Here is a 13,197-nt window from a genome sequence, read left to right as displayed (position 1 = left end):
TGAGCAGCCAAGGACTTTACTCTGTGGAGAGCAGCAGTCTGAAGAATGGTCTGTGGCAGGTGTATAATATCATGAAACGGAATGATACGTTGGATGGTCAGTCTTTTACCCTTAGTAGGGGGGTCGAGAATGTGAGGGTATAGGTTTTAGATGAGAGGGAAAAGATTTAAAACGAACATGAAGGACAACTTTGGTAGTGGGTACATGGAACGAGCTGCCAGATGAGGTAGTTGAGTCAGAAACCGTAACAACATTTAAAAGATATTCAAAGAAACTCGTGGAGAGAAAAGTTTTAGAACTATCTGGGCCAAATACGGGCAAGTGGAAATAACGCAGATGGGACTTCTTGGTGGGTATCTAACACCCCTTGCTGTATGACTCTATGAAATCTGTCATTCTAAGTGGTGCTGCTGTCTGCTAGTTCTGGTGACCTGGTTCTGTCCACTGAGGGTTAATGGACACATGAAATGGAATAAGTTGCAGAGAATTGTACCGGGGAAATGGGAATGATGTGAGTGTACGTTACATTCACCAAATATTTCAGAATTATTAACACGAGCTCTTTAATTGCCACGGTGATGAAAGGAGCGGATTAAATACAAGTAAATTGAATTAATGTAGATACGTACAGAGCCCAGCATGGACATGTTGGGCCGAAAGGCATATTTCTGCACTCCAGAATTCGACATTGATTAGCCAAATGTCCCCTTCCATGTCATAAGGAAACACAGCAGAGTGACATAATATATTGATTCTCATCTTTCATCTGACAGGAAGAGTCACACAATCTTCAGTCACATGTCACATCCCAGTTTGCTGAACTGCACCAGATTCTCACTGTGAAAGAGCAGCGCTTACTCGGAGATATCCGGGAAGAAGAGGCGAAGATTGTAAAAACTGGAGAAAAATCTTCAAGAAATTCAAGAAAATTTAAATTCCATTCAGGAGGAACTCTCAAAGTTACAGGAACAGATAGACCACAAGGATGGCATGATATTTCTGAAGGTGAGGGGGTTACGCTACAGTTTGGTGAAGTGACAGTGCACAGTCACAAAGTGGTGGGTTAAGTTTCGGAAATAAATGCATCATTTACCAGTAATTCAGAATGGTGTCAAAGTTCCATCTGTTCCATCTACTCACATATCGAACACCAATTCCCCGAATTCCAGGAATCCTCATGTATTTGTCCCACTTCAACTTACATTTATCTGCAATATTGTCTTCAGGCCGTCCGCTGAGTTCCACATTCTCTTTACTGCTGCACTTGTGGAATTTATTAAAGGCCATCATACATTTCAGGTTTTAATTTTCTTCTCCCCACAGGTAGTGATAATATTTCCAACCCCCACCCATTTAAATCCACCGCTGATCCTAAAATATTCCATCCTATAATCTCTGACATCTTCTCCAGATAAAACCCCACGACCTGCCCGGTCTTACTCGTAAGTTGCATACTCGCAGTTATTTTCATCAACATTCCTAATGCTTTCCCCCATGTTCGATGTCTCTACGACAATATCCACTTTTGTCTGTGTGACAGCGGCAAAGAGTTGGGAAATGGGAATTATCAGAGGGTTTTTCTGTAGCAATTTGGTGAAATACCCGCCGTCGGGATCATGACGATCCATCTCAGTCTATTGAGATTTGTGTTTTATTTATTTCAGGAGGAAGCTGGTCACAAGAGCAGGTAGGACATGCTTTTGACTGAAAGAATGTTTGTTTTTATAGTACAGCTCAAAAAAACAGCTCATGCTCAGTTACTAACCAGCTGTTAAATATTTGCAGGGTTAGTGACGAAACCAAAACAATGTTGGTGGTAGATGGTGCGTTGCCCATTGAAAAGTTTGATCGCACCTTTTTCTACAACATGGCATTGAGAGAAACATCTGATATCATCAACCGAGGTAAAACTAATATATTTTCCATTGTTCTTTTTAAGACATCTTTCTGCAATACTTATATGTGATTAATGTTAAAGATTAACTCGCTAGAATTTAGAAGTTTGAGGGGGGATCTTATCGAAACATAAAATTCTTAAAGGGTTGGACAGGCTAGATGCAGGAAGATTGTTCCCGATGTTGGGGAAGTCCAGAACAAGGGGTCACAGTTTAAGGATAATGGGGGAATCTTTTAGGACCAAGATGAGGAAAACATTTTTCACACAGAGAGTGGTGAATCTCTGGAATTCTTTGCCACAGAAGGTAGTTGATGCCAGTTCATTGGCTATATTTAAGAGGGAGTTCGATGTGGCCCTTGTGGCTAAGGGGATCAGGGGGTATGGAGAGAAGGCAGGTACAAGATACTGAGTTGGATGATCAGCCATGATCATATTGAATGGCAGTGCAGGCTCGAAGGGCCGAATGGCCTACTCCTGCACCTATTTTCTATGTTTTTAATGAACTCTGGGGGAAGCACCACAGAGACAGAGCGAAGTTTGTTTGCACTTGAACAAATCCTTGTTCCTGGGTGGGAGACTAAAATGCTGGAGAAACTCAGCCGGTGAGGATGAAGAAGGGTCTCAACCCGAAACGTCGCCTATTGCTTCGCTCCATAGATGCTGCCTCACCCGCTGAGTTTCTCCAGCATTTTTGTCTACCTTCGATTTTCAGCATCTGCAGTTCCTTCTTAAACACTTGTTCCTGGGAGAATGAGTTTGCTGTGCTGGGTGAAATTGCATAGACTAGGCATGTGTACTCGAGAATTCAGGTGTGTTAGAGGAGATCTCAGGGAAACACAAAGTCCTTACAGGGCTCCATAGGCTGGATGCAGGGAGGTTGTTTCCCCTGCACTGATGGCTGTGGATAATCAGTCATTCAGTGCTCTTGGAGCCAGAGAGCCATGGTTGTACATTATAGAGTCAGGCCCTTCGGCCCATCACATGCTTGTCCACCTTTTTTCCCAGCCGCACAAATCCCATTTGCCCACATTAGAACCGTATTATTCCACACGTCGTTTGCTAATGCCTCTTAGATGTAATGATTCCATTCCACTCCTATTCAGTGTGATCACGGCAACTCCGCCCCATATCACCACATCATCTTTAACCACCTCTAATCACCACTCGCTTCCGTCTCCTCATCTTCCAATCTGTCCCGCCCTCGTCGTCTACTGGCAAGATATTTGAATACCCGCCATATTTCTCCATCCCCACTCGCAATCTCTCGTTCATCCTCACTTTCTGCATTCGTTTTCCCCGTCCGCACACACAGCCCCCTCCCGTTCCCGATAACCCGTGGAATTCCCCCTCTCCTGCCCGGTTGACAAACTCCCGGAAAGATGTCTGTTATCCATCCGATGTTGTTGTGGATTAATCCCCGGACAAGGTTTCAGTTGTCCGCCCGCCTGTGCCCGAGTCTCCCCCCGACCCCCGGGGACTCTCTGATTCTCTGCTTCTCCCCCCAGTCTCCGTCACCCTGGATGTGGAAACAGCGCATGCGCTGCTCGAGGTGTCTGAGGATCGGAAGAGGGTGAGATGGACCGGGACCGAGAGGAGTCTCCCTGACACCGGGAAGAGGTTTACAGTCTGGCGGTGTGTGCTGGGATCGGAGGGATTCACATCGGGGAGACATTACTGGGAGGTGGAGGTGGCGGGGAGTCGGAGCTGGAGTCTGGGAGTCGCCGCAGAGTCTGTGGAGAGGAAGAGAGATGACGACCTGACCCCGGAGACTGGAGTCTGGAGGATCAGTCGGTGGGGTGACGGGTTTGTTGCAGATACCGACCCTCGATCCCCTCTCCCCGCCCGTCCCATCCCCGGGAGGGTGGGAGTTTATCTCAGTTACGAGTCCGGGACAGTTTCATTTTACGACGCGGACACCAAGTCCCATCTCCACACCTTCACTGGGAATAAATTCACGGAGAAACTTTATCCTTTCTTCTGGACTGACGATGGACAGTGGCTGAGAATCTGCTCCGGTTCCGCTCCGGGTGTGTAAAATGGTCGGGTCCCTGGACCGGCGTCAGGAGCGGGGCTCAGGGGCTGTGGGGCAGAAACCCGGTGGACAACAGGTCGGCGCTGAACGAACGGCTCCCATTTAATCCCCAAATCCCGCGTCGTGAAACAAACCCCAGTGAGCGCGGAAATAAAACCAGAGGGAATGTAAATGTGGGAAGAGTGAAATAAACAGCAATTGAAATCAGAGCTGTCTGTCTGTCTGTCGATCCGTTCATTTTAACGCGTTAACCGCGTCCGGCAACGGAACAGAAATTCCTATTGTGAAAATATAAAGATTGAAACAATCTCCCTTCCCGCGGGTTCAGCTGCGCCGGGTACCCACGGCCTCTCCCTCTCCCTCTCCCCCCCCCCCCTCCTCCTCCTCTCTCTCCCCTCTTGCTCCTCCTCCTCCCCCTCCTCCTCCTCCTCCTCCCCCCCTCCTCCTCCCCCCCCTCCTCCTCCTCCCCCCCCTCCTCCTCCCCCCCCTCCCCAATCCAGGACGCTCAGCCCCTCTCCTCCCCCCCTTGTACAACATGGCTAGTCTGTTCCTTGCCCTTCTTGTTTCCAGCGTTTCCCACTCCAGGTCGGCCAGCACCTGGGTGTCACTGCTGCCTCTACTGTAGTTCCCGATGCAAGAACGTGCTGCTTTCCTCTGTACCCCTTCTAGTTTGTTGATATGACCAGTTTTGTGTGGGTCCCAGGTGCATGAAGCATATTCCAGTAAGGGTCTAACCAATGTTGTATATGCTGTGGTTTTTACTTCTATTGGGCAGAACCAGAGGTTTCGTCTAAGGAATCCTAGTGTCCGGTTGGCTTTAGTGGCCGTGTTGTCCACGTGTTCCCTCCACGAAAGCTTGTTATCAAGATGAACTCCAAGGTATGGTTGTGAACTTGTACAATGAAGTATTTGTCGACTGAAGATGTAGTCTCAAGTAGGTGGTTTCTTCCTGTCTGAAATGACCATAATTGAGCATTTGGTTGGATTGAAAATCATCTTCCATGTGTGTTGCCATAATTCCAAGGACTTAAGGTGTTCATGTAAGGAGTTGATATCCTCTACATCAGTGACAAGTGTATATACAAGACAATCATCTGTGAAGAGTCTTGTTTTACAATGTATATGTTCAGGTAGATCATTAATGTACATCAGGAACAACAGTGGCCCGCGGACCGTGCCTTGCGGTAGTCCTGACAGTACTTGTTCTTCTAAAGAAATGTTTCCTTCACAGGCCCCCCTCTGTGTCCGGTTTGTGAGGAAGTCCCTAATCCTATTATGTCGACTATTTCTGATGGCATAGTAATCCAGTTTTGCTAGGAGCTTTTCATGAGGAACTTTATCGAACTCTTTCGAAAAGTCCAGGATTGCCAAATGTATAGATTTCCCCTTATCTAATGCTCTTGTGATGTCATCAATAGTGACAATAAGTTGTGTTTGCATTGAACGTTTTGCTCTGAAGCCATGTTGTGAGTCCACCAATATCCCATTCTTTTTTAAATGGTCCATGATGTGAGAGTGTATGATGCGTTCCATGATCTTACATGTAACACTGGTCAGTGAAACTGGTCTGTAATTCTCAGGCGCAGTCTTATTGCCCTTAAATATTGCACAGATGTTTGCTTCCTTCCACTGTTGTGGTAGTGTCCCACAATCTATTGAGGACTGGAATAAATCAGTGAGTATGGGAGCTATTTTCGATGCGAACATCTTTAGAAACCAACTGATCTGGGCCCGCTGCTTTGTTTGGCACTATGTTCTGTAGTTGTGTTAGTACTCCTGCTTCATGGATCACTAGTTCAGGGATATCCTGTATGTTACTGGTTCCCATCGATGGAATGTATGATGTGTTTTCCCTCGTAAATACACTGGTGAATTGAGCATGAAGCGCTTCGGCCTTCCCTTTCCCGTCACTTACAACTGTGTTGTTCACCATGAGGTCCGCAACTCCCTTCTCTCCGTTACCCAAACGTTTCATATAAGACCACAATTGCTTGACGTTTTCTTTCATTGCTGTGGTAAGGTTGATTGACACAAAGTCTTGATCAGCTTTATTCAGAGCTTTCCTTAATTCCCTCCGGCAATTCACAAAGGAATCCCAATCTTCTCTGTCTTGTGTCCTCTTTGCTTCATAGTTTGTATGCCCTGTTTCTTACATCTGAGTCTGTGGTGATTGTCTGGTGAACCAGGGGAGGGTATTTGGTTTGGCTGCTGTTTTTTTGGAATATGTCTCTCCATTATCTGCCTTATTTCGGTTTCAACCGTGTCCCACTTCTCCTGAATAGAAGCATTCCCCATTGGGAGATAATGGTCCCGTAAAGCATCCAGGTCTGCATTGATCAGTTGTTTAAGAAGGAACTGCAGATGCTTCTTGGAGAAACTCAGCGGGTGAGGCTGCATCTATGGAGCGAAGGAAATAGGCAACGTTTCGGGCAGAAACCTGTCCTCCTTCGCTCCATAGATGCTGCCTCACCCACTGAGTTTCTCCAGCATTTTTGTCTACCTGCATTGATCAGTTCCTCAAGAAGGAACTGCAGATGCTGGAAGTCCCCCCCCCCCCCCACACACCCCCCCCACACACCCCCTATCAGTCTAAAGAAGGGTTTCGGCCCGAAACGTCACCTATTTCCTTCGCTCCATAGATGCTGCTGCACCCACTGAGTTTCTCCAGCATTTTTGTCTACCTGCATTGATCAGTTCCTCGTTTGCTTTCCTTCTAGGTTGTCGTTTCCACTATATGGGGGGCACCGTAATATTTTATGTGTTCAGGGCCGAGAGGCCTTAACCCGGCCCTGGCAGTTCATTAATTAAACCCTCCCCCCCCCCCCCCCCCCCCCCTCCCGGGGGAATAAAGCGAAGCGGGGACGCAACGCTGTGGGCGCTAGCAACGTAGTGCGGACCCAATAGGGCGGACCGTGTACAGGAAACTACAGGGCGGACCGTGTAGAGAACCAAGATCGATGGGGGCAGCGTATCTCCCCCAGGTCCGCGCTCGAGCTCCACTCTGCCGGGTCCGCGTTTGAGCTCCACTCTGCCGGGTCCGCGCTAGGGAGGAAAGGACAGCGAACTTCTTCACCCAGAGAGTTGTGAATGTGGAATTCTCTGCCACACAAGGCAGTGGAGGCCAATTCACTGGATGCTTTCAAGAAAGAATTAGATAGAGTTAAAGATAGCGGAGTCGGGGGATATGGGAAGAAGGCAGGAACGGGGTACTGATTGGGGATGATCAGCCATGATCACATTGAATTACGGTGCTGCCTCGAAGGGCCGAATGGCCTCCTCCTGCAGCTATGTTTCTATGTCTCCTTGCCCGTCCACCTTTGTTCCCCGTCGTTTTATTTTATATTATATAATTACTTTTATTCAAAAAATAAAATTAAACATACAGAGTATTAACACAAACAAAGTCTGCCTATGTACAAACAAATGATCAACAAATTAATTTAACGCCAACTTTATCAACAGTACACTCAACCTCCCGCGGTGACCAGCGTTAACGTAGGCCTCCATGGTCCCCGTGGACACAGCGTGTGTGTTCTCTCTCCAGGGACACGCAGGCACGGACGTGGGCCCAGACAAGGGGCAGGCAGCCGACCCGCGAATGACCATCTTGACCCGGCCCAGGAGCAGACGGACAGGGAGATCCCCTCCCTCCCTCCTCCCCCCTCTGTACCGGATGCCCAAATATCAGGAGTGTGGGGCTAAAATGTAGCCAATACTTGAGGAGCAGCCCCTTCACATAGTCGAACAGGGGCTGCAACCTGTCACAATGCACGTAGACGTGGAACACGGTCTCTTCCTCGCCACATAAGTGGGAGCCTCCCACAGCCGACCTCGAGGGTGCGGTGGGCCAGACCTCCCGTTCCCTCACCTCCCCTCCTGGTCCCCCATCCTGTTTTTGTTCAGTTTACAAATTGAACACACACGCAGTTGTCGGAATCTCATTGGCACTTTTATTGTCACAGGTGTGAAATGCTACACACTGAAATTATATTTTTGATTACAAACAGTCCAGCAGAGTATTACCGTACCCCAGGTCAGCAAGTGTACATAAACAGTCTACTGATCCTGTAAACAAGAGGGGCCATTGTACAAAATCCACACTCTAGTCATAGAGTGATAGATACAGTGTGGAAACAGGCCCTTTGGCCCAACTTGCCCACACCGGCCAACTATGTCCCATCTACACTAGTCCCACCTGCCTGCATTTGGTCCATATCCCTCTAAACCTGTCCTATCCACATACCTGTCCAAATGTTTCCTAAACGTTGCAATAGTATCGGCCTCATCTACCTCCTCTGGCAACTCGTTCCATACACCCACCACCCTTTGCATGAAGACGTTACCCGCTCCGATTCCTATTAAATCTTTCCCCCCTCACCTTAAACCTATTAGACCATAGACAATAGGTGCAGGAGCAGGCCATTCGGCCCTTACAGCCAGCACCGTCATTCACTATGATCATCCACAATCAGTACCCCGTTCCTGCCTTCTCCCCATGTCCCCTGACTCCACTAACTTTAAGAGCCCTATCTAGCTCTCTCTTGATTCCACAGATACACAGCTCTCAGTGTGAAAAAAGGGTTTCCTCATCTCTGTTCTAAATGGCCTATCCCTTATTCTTAAACCGTGGCCCCCTGGTTCTGGACTCCCCCAACATCGGGAACATGTTTCCTGCCTCCAGCGTGTCCAAACCCTTAATAATCATTTATGTTTCAATAAGATACCCTCTCATCCTTCTAAACTCCCAGCTACAATCCCAGCCGCTCCATTCTCTCAGCATATGACAGTCCCGCCATCCCGGGAATTAACCGTGTAAACCTACGCTGCACTCCCTCAATATTAAGAATGTCCTTCCTCAAATTTGGAGACCAAAACTGCACACAATACTCCAGGTGTAGTCTCACTAGGTCCCGGTACAACTGCAGAAGGACCTCTTTGCTCCTATCCTCAACTCCTCTGGTTGTGAAGGCCAACATGCCATTCGCTTTCTTCACTGCCTGCTGTACCTGCATGCTTACTTTCAGGAGGCTAGTCTTATGAGCCGAGCCTGTCCAGGATATTTGCAGTCCTAACTGGTGCCCAGGTTTCATTGATCCCACCCAGTCTTCCCACCCAGATCCTCCGTTTACTCCCACTCCAAAGACGTGCAGGTTTGCAGGTTAATTAGGAACAGTCAACGTGGATTTGTGCCTGGAAGGACATGATTGACTAATCTTGTTGAATTTTTTGAAGAGATTACTAGGGAAATTGATGAGGGTAAAGCGGTGGATGTTGTATATATGGACTTCAGTAAGGCCTTTGAAAAGGTTCCACATGGAAGGTTGGTTAAGAAGGTTCAATTGTTGGGTATTAATGGTGGAGTAGTAAGATGGATTCAACAGTGGCTGAATGGGAGATGCCAGAGAGTAATGGTGGATAACTGTTTGTCAGGTTGGAGGCCGGTGACTAGTGGAGTGCCACAGGGATCTGTGTTGGGTCCACTGTTGTTTGTCATATCCATCAATGATCTGGATGATGGTGTGGTAAATTGGATTAGTAAGTATGCAGATGATACTAAGATAGGTGGTGTTGTGGATAATGAAGTAGATTTCCAAAGTCTACAGAGATATTTAGGCCATTTGGAAGAGTGGACTGAAAGATGGCAGATGGAGTTTAATGTTGATAAGTGTGAGGTGCTACATCTTGGCAGGACAAATCAAAATAGGACGTACATGGTAAATGGTAGCGAATTGAGGAATGCAGTTGAACAGAGGGATCTGGGAATAACTGTGCATAGTTCCCTGAAGGTGGAATCTCATGTAGATATGGTGGTAAAGAAAGCTTTTGGTGTGCTGGCTTTTATAAATCTGAGCATTGAGTATAGAAGTTGGGATGTAATGTTAAAATTGTACAAGGCATTAGTGAGGCCATTTCTGGAGTATGGTGTACAATTTTGGTTGCCAAATTATAGGAAAGATGTCAACAAAATAAAGAGAGTACAGAGGAGATTTATTAGAATGTTGCCTGGGTTTCAGCAACTAAGTTACAGAGAAAGGTTGAACAAGTTAGGTCTTTATTCTTTGGAGCGCAGAAGGTTAAAGGGGGACTTGATAGAGGTCTTTAAAATGATGAGAGGGATGGACAGAGTTGACGTGGATTAGCTTTTTCCTTTGAGAGTAGGGAAGATTCAAACACGAGGACATGATTTGAGAATTAAGGGACAAAAGTTGAGGGGGAACTTCTTTACTCAGAGAGTGGTAGCTGTGTGGAACGAGCTTCCAGTGGAAGTGGTGGAGGCAGGTTCGATTTTATCATTTAAAAATAAATTGGATAGGTATATGGATGGGAAAGGAATGGAGGGTTATGGTCTGAGTACAGGTAGATGGGACAAGGGGAAAATAAGTGTTCGGCGCGGACTAGAAGGGCCAAGATGGCCTGTTTCCGTGCTGTAATTGTTATATGGTTAATTGGCTAGGTAAATGTAAAAATTGTCCCTAGTGTGTGTAGGAAAGTGTTAGTGTGCGGGGATCGCTGGTCGGCGCGGACCCGGTGGGCCGAAGGGCCTGTTTCCACGCTGTATCTCTTAACTAAGCTGAACAAAACAACACAGATTACAATCAAGCCGTCCACAATGTACAGATACAGGATAAAAGGAATAACATTTATTAGTGCAAGATAAAGTCTAGTTAAGTGCAATTAAAGATGGACCCAGGTCTCTAAAGAAGTAGATGGGAGGTCAGGACCGCTCTCTAGTTGGTGAGAGGATGGTTCAGTTGCCTGATAACAGCCGGGAAGAAACTGTCCCTGAATCTGGAGGTGTGCGTTTTCACACTTCTGTACCTCTTGCCTGATGGGAGAGGGGAGAAGAGGGAGTGAACGGGGGTGAGATTGGTCCTTGATGATGCTGCTGGCCTTGCCGAGGCAGCGTGAGGTGTAGATGGAGTCGATGGAAGGGAGGTTGGTTCGTGTGCGTGACGGTCTGGGCTGCCACAACTCAGCAATTTCTTGCGATCGTGGACAGAGCTGTTCCCAAAACCGTGCTGTGATGAATCCCGGATAAAATGCTTTCCACGGGGCATGCGTAGAAGTTGGGGAGAGTTGTTGGGGACATGCTGAACCTCCTAAGCCTTCTAATGCTGGAGAAACTCAGCGAGCGAGGCAGCATCTATGGAGCGAAGGAAATAGGCAACGTTTCGGGTCAAAACCCTTCTTCAGGAAGTAGAGGCGTTGGTTTGCTTCCTTGGTCGTTGCTTCGATGTGGCTGGTCTGGGACAAGTTGCTGGTGATATTAACTTGTAAGAGGACACTCGATGCCAGGGCAACTAGGACTCATGCAGCCTAGACATGGACAACTGGACAATGAACTCGGACTCATGCAACATGGACAACTGGACAATGAACTCGGACTCATGCAACATGGACAACTGGACAAATCGTCAGTGCGTTTCCTGAAGCAGATACGTTGAAGAAGGGGAGGAGCCCCCCCTTGAACGTCCAATCGCTGAAGGAGTGGAGGTGAGAGCCAGTGCTGTCATCACAGAACAGGACCTTTCCCTCGCCGTAGTCAAGGTATACGCCGATCATCTGGATCTTCTCCTGGGTGGCTGGGTGGATGGAGATCCGCTTGGAATTGGCGTAGTTGACCCTGAACACCTTCTGGTGGCACCCGATGGACCAGACCCCTCCCTCGGGTCTCAGCGTGGTCCTGGCCCTCTTCTCCGCATCGTTGGAGGCAACTCCCTGGTCCCATTCAGAGTTGCTGCCCACCTCCACCACCCAGTAGCACCGGCCAGAGGTGATCCCTTCCTCATCTCTAAGAGGTGGCTTCCCCATCACTGAGAGGACGGGCTCCGAAACCCCTCTGTCTACAGAAGTGATCGTCCGCCCCTTAACACAGCGCACCGTGACCCGGTCAGGTGATACCTGGAGCATCGGGTGGGCAGTGTTGGGGTCCAGGGTCACAGCAACTGAAAGAGTCAACAGAGGTGGCGTTCAGGTTAAGGACATAGAAACAGAGACAGTAGGTGCAGGAGGAGGCTGGGACTATCACAACATTTCCAAGTCATTAGACAGGTACATGATTAGGACAAGTTTAGATGGATCTGGACCAAACATGGGCAGGTCCTACTTAGTGTAGGTGGGGCATGTGGGCAGGTGGGACTAGTGTAGAGGGAGTGCAGCGTAGGTTCACCAGGTTAATTCCCGGGATGGCGGGACTGTCATATGCTGATAGAATGGAGCGGCTGGGCTTGTATACTCTGGAGTTTAGAAGGATGAGAGGGTATCTTATTGAAACATACAAGATTATTAAAGGTTTGGACATATGAGAGGCAGGAAACATATTCCCGATGTTGGGGGAGTTCAGAACCAGGGGCCACACAGTTTAAGAATAAGGGGTTGGCCATTTAGAACGGAGACTGGGAAACACTTTTTCACCCAGAGAGTTGTGAGTCTGTGGAATTCTCTGCCTCAGAGGGTGGTGGAGGCCGGTTTTCTGGTTACTTTCAAGAGAGAGCTAGATAGGGCTCTTAAAGATAGCGGAGTCAGGGGATATGGGGAGAAGGCAGGAACGGGGTACTGATTGGGGATTGAATGGCGGTGCTGGTTCGAAGGGCTGAATGGCCTACTCCTGCACCTATTGTCTATTGACATGTGGGTCAGTGTGGGCAGGTAGTACTTAGTGGAGGTGGGGCATGTGGATCAGTGTGGGCAGGTGGGACTAGCGTAGAATGGACATGTGGGTCAGCATGGGCAAGTTGGACCGAAGGGCCTGTTTCTGTTCTGTCTGACTCTATGAAAGTCACTAAAACAGTTCAGCAGAAACTCGGTGAGCAGAAGATCTTACCAGCCGCGTTTCTGATTCTGTCCATGCATGAAAATGCAAGGAAGAAGGGTTCATGTTAATGAATTCAATCTGATTACAGTCTGTAAACACCTGTAGGCAGGTATGCCGTGTCTTTGACCATGAGGTCTAACAGCACGAATCCTGAAACTTACCAGCTGTGGGGAGAATCCGAATCCTTCCTGAAACACAAGAGACTAATTATTAGAGGGATGTCACAAAAAGCTGGAGTAACTCAGCGGGTCAGGCAGCATCTGTGGAGAACATGGATAGGTGACGTTTCACAGAGTGCTGGAGTAACTCAGCGGATCAGCCCTTGATGGTAAGTCCGCAGTGGGAGCGATCCCAGGCAAGGGACCGCTCCGATGTTAAGTCCGCGCCCCGCGGTGGGGCTCACGACAGCCCGAGGAGGCTTCCTGCTCCAGCGACGGTAGGCCGCAGAGCTCG

The 13,197-nt window shown here is 48.2% G+C and overlaps 1 protein-coding gene and 1 long non-coding RNA gene across 2 annotated transcripts; one reads left to right on the top strand and one right to left on the bottom strand.

Moving 5' to 3' along the window:
• The first annotated feature begins 1,191 nt into the window (after nt 1–1,191).
• On the top strand, nt 1,192–3,447 carry LOC116989819. The gene is made up of 4 exons (XR_004416325.1): nt 1,192–1,442; nt 1,665–1,687; nt 1,786–1,904; nt 3,403–3,447. It is a non-coding gene; the product is annotated as an uncharacterized LOC116989819 (long non-coding RNA).
• Nucleotides 3,448–11,125: 7,678 nt separating this feature from the next.
• LOC116989807 (butyrophilin subfamily 1 member A1-like) lies at nt 11,126–12,938 on the bottom strand. The gene is made up of 3 exons (XM_033047392.1): nt 12,906–12,938; nt 12,754–12,780; nt 11,126–11,875 (listed from the first exon to the last, which is right to left on the bottom strand). Exons 2-3 carry the CDS (start codon nt 12,776–12,778, stop codon nt 11,316–11,318), a joined length of 585 nt encoding a protein of 194 aa, XP_032903283.1. The 5' UTR covers nt 12,779–12,780; nt 12,906–12,938; the 3' UTR covers nt 11,126–11,315.
• Between the last annotated feature and the right edge of the window lie 259 nt (nt 12,939–13,197).

This window comes from Amblyraja radiata, chromosome 30 (assembly GCF_010909765.2).
Source record: "Amblyraja radiata isolate CabotCenter1 chromosome 30, sAmbRad1.1.pri, whole genome shotgun sequence".
NCBI classification, from domain to species: Eukaryota; Metazoa; Chordata; class Chondrichthyes; order Rajiformes; family Rajidae; genus Amblyraja; species Amblyraja radiata.
This window is presented reverse-complemented; position numbering and strand designations above follow the sequence as displayed.

Bases quoted from the DNA above. Each gene is read 5' to 3' on its own strand.
- LOC116989807 (XM_033047392.1), bottom strand. From the start codon at position 12,778: ATGGACAGAATCAGAAACGCGGCTG. The intron at 11,876-12,753 runs GTAAGATCTTCT...TGACTCTTTCAG, and splicing joins CAGAATCAGAAACGCGGCTG to TTGCTGTGACCCTGGACCCC.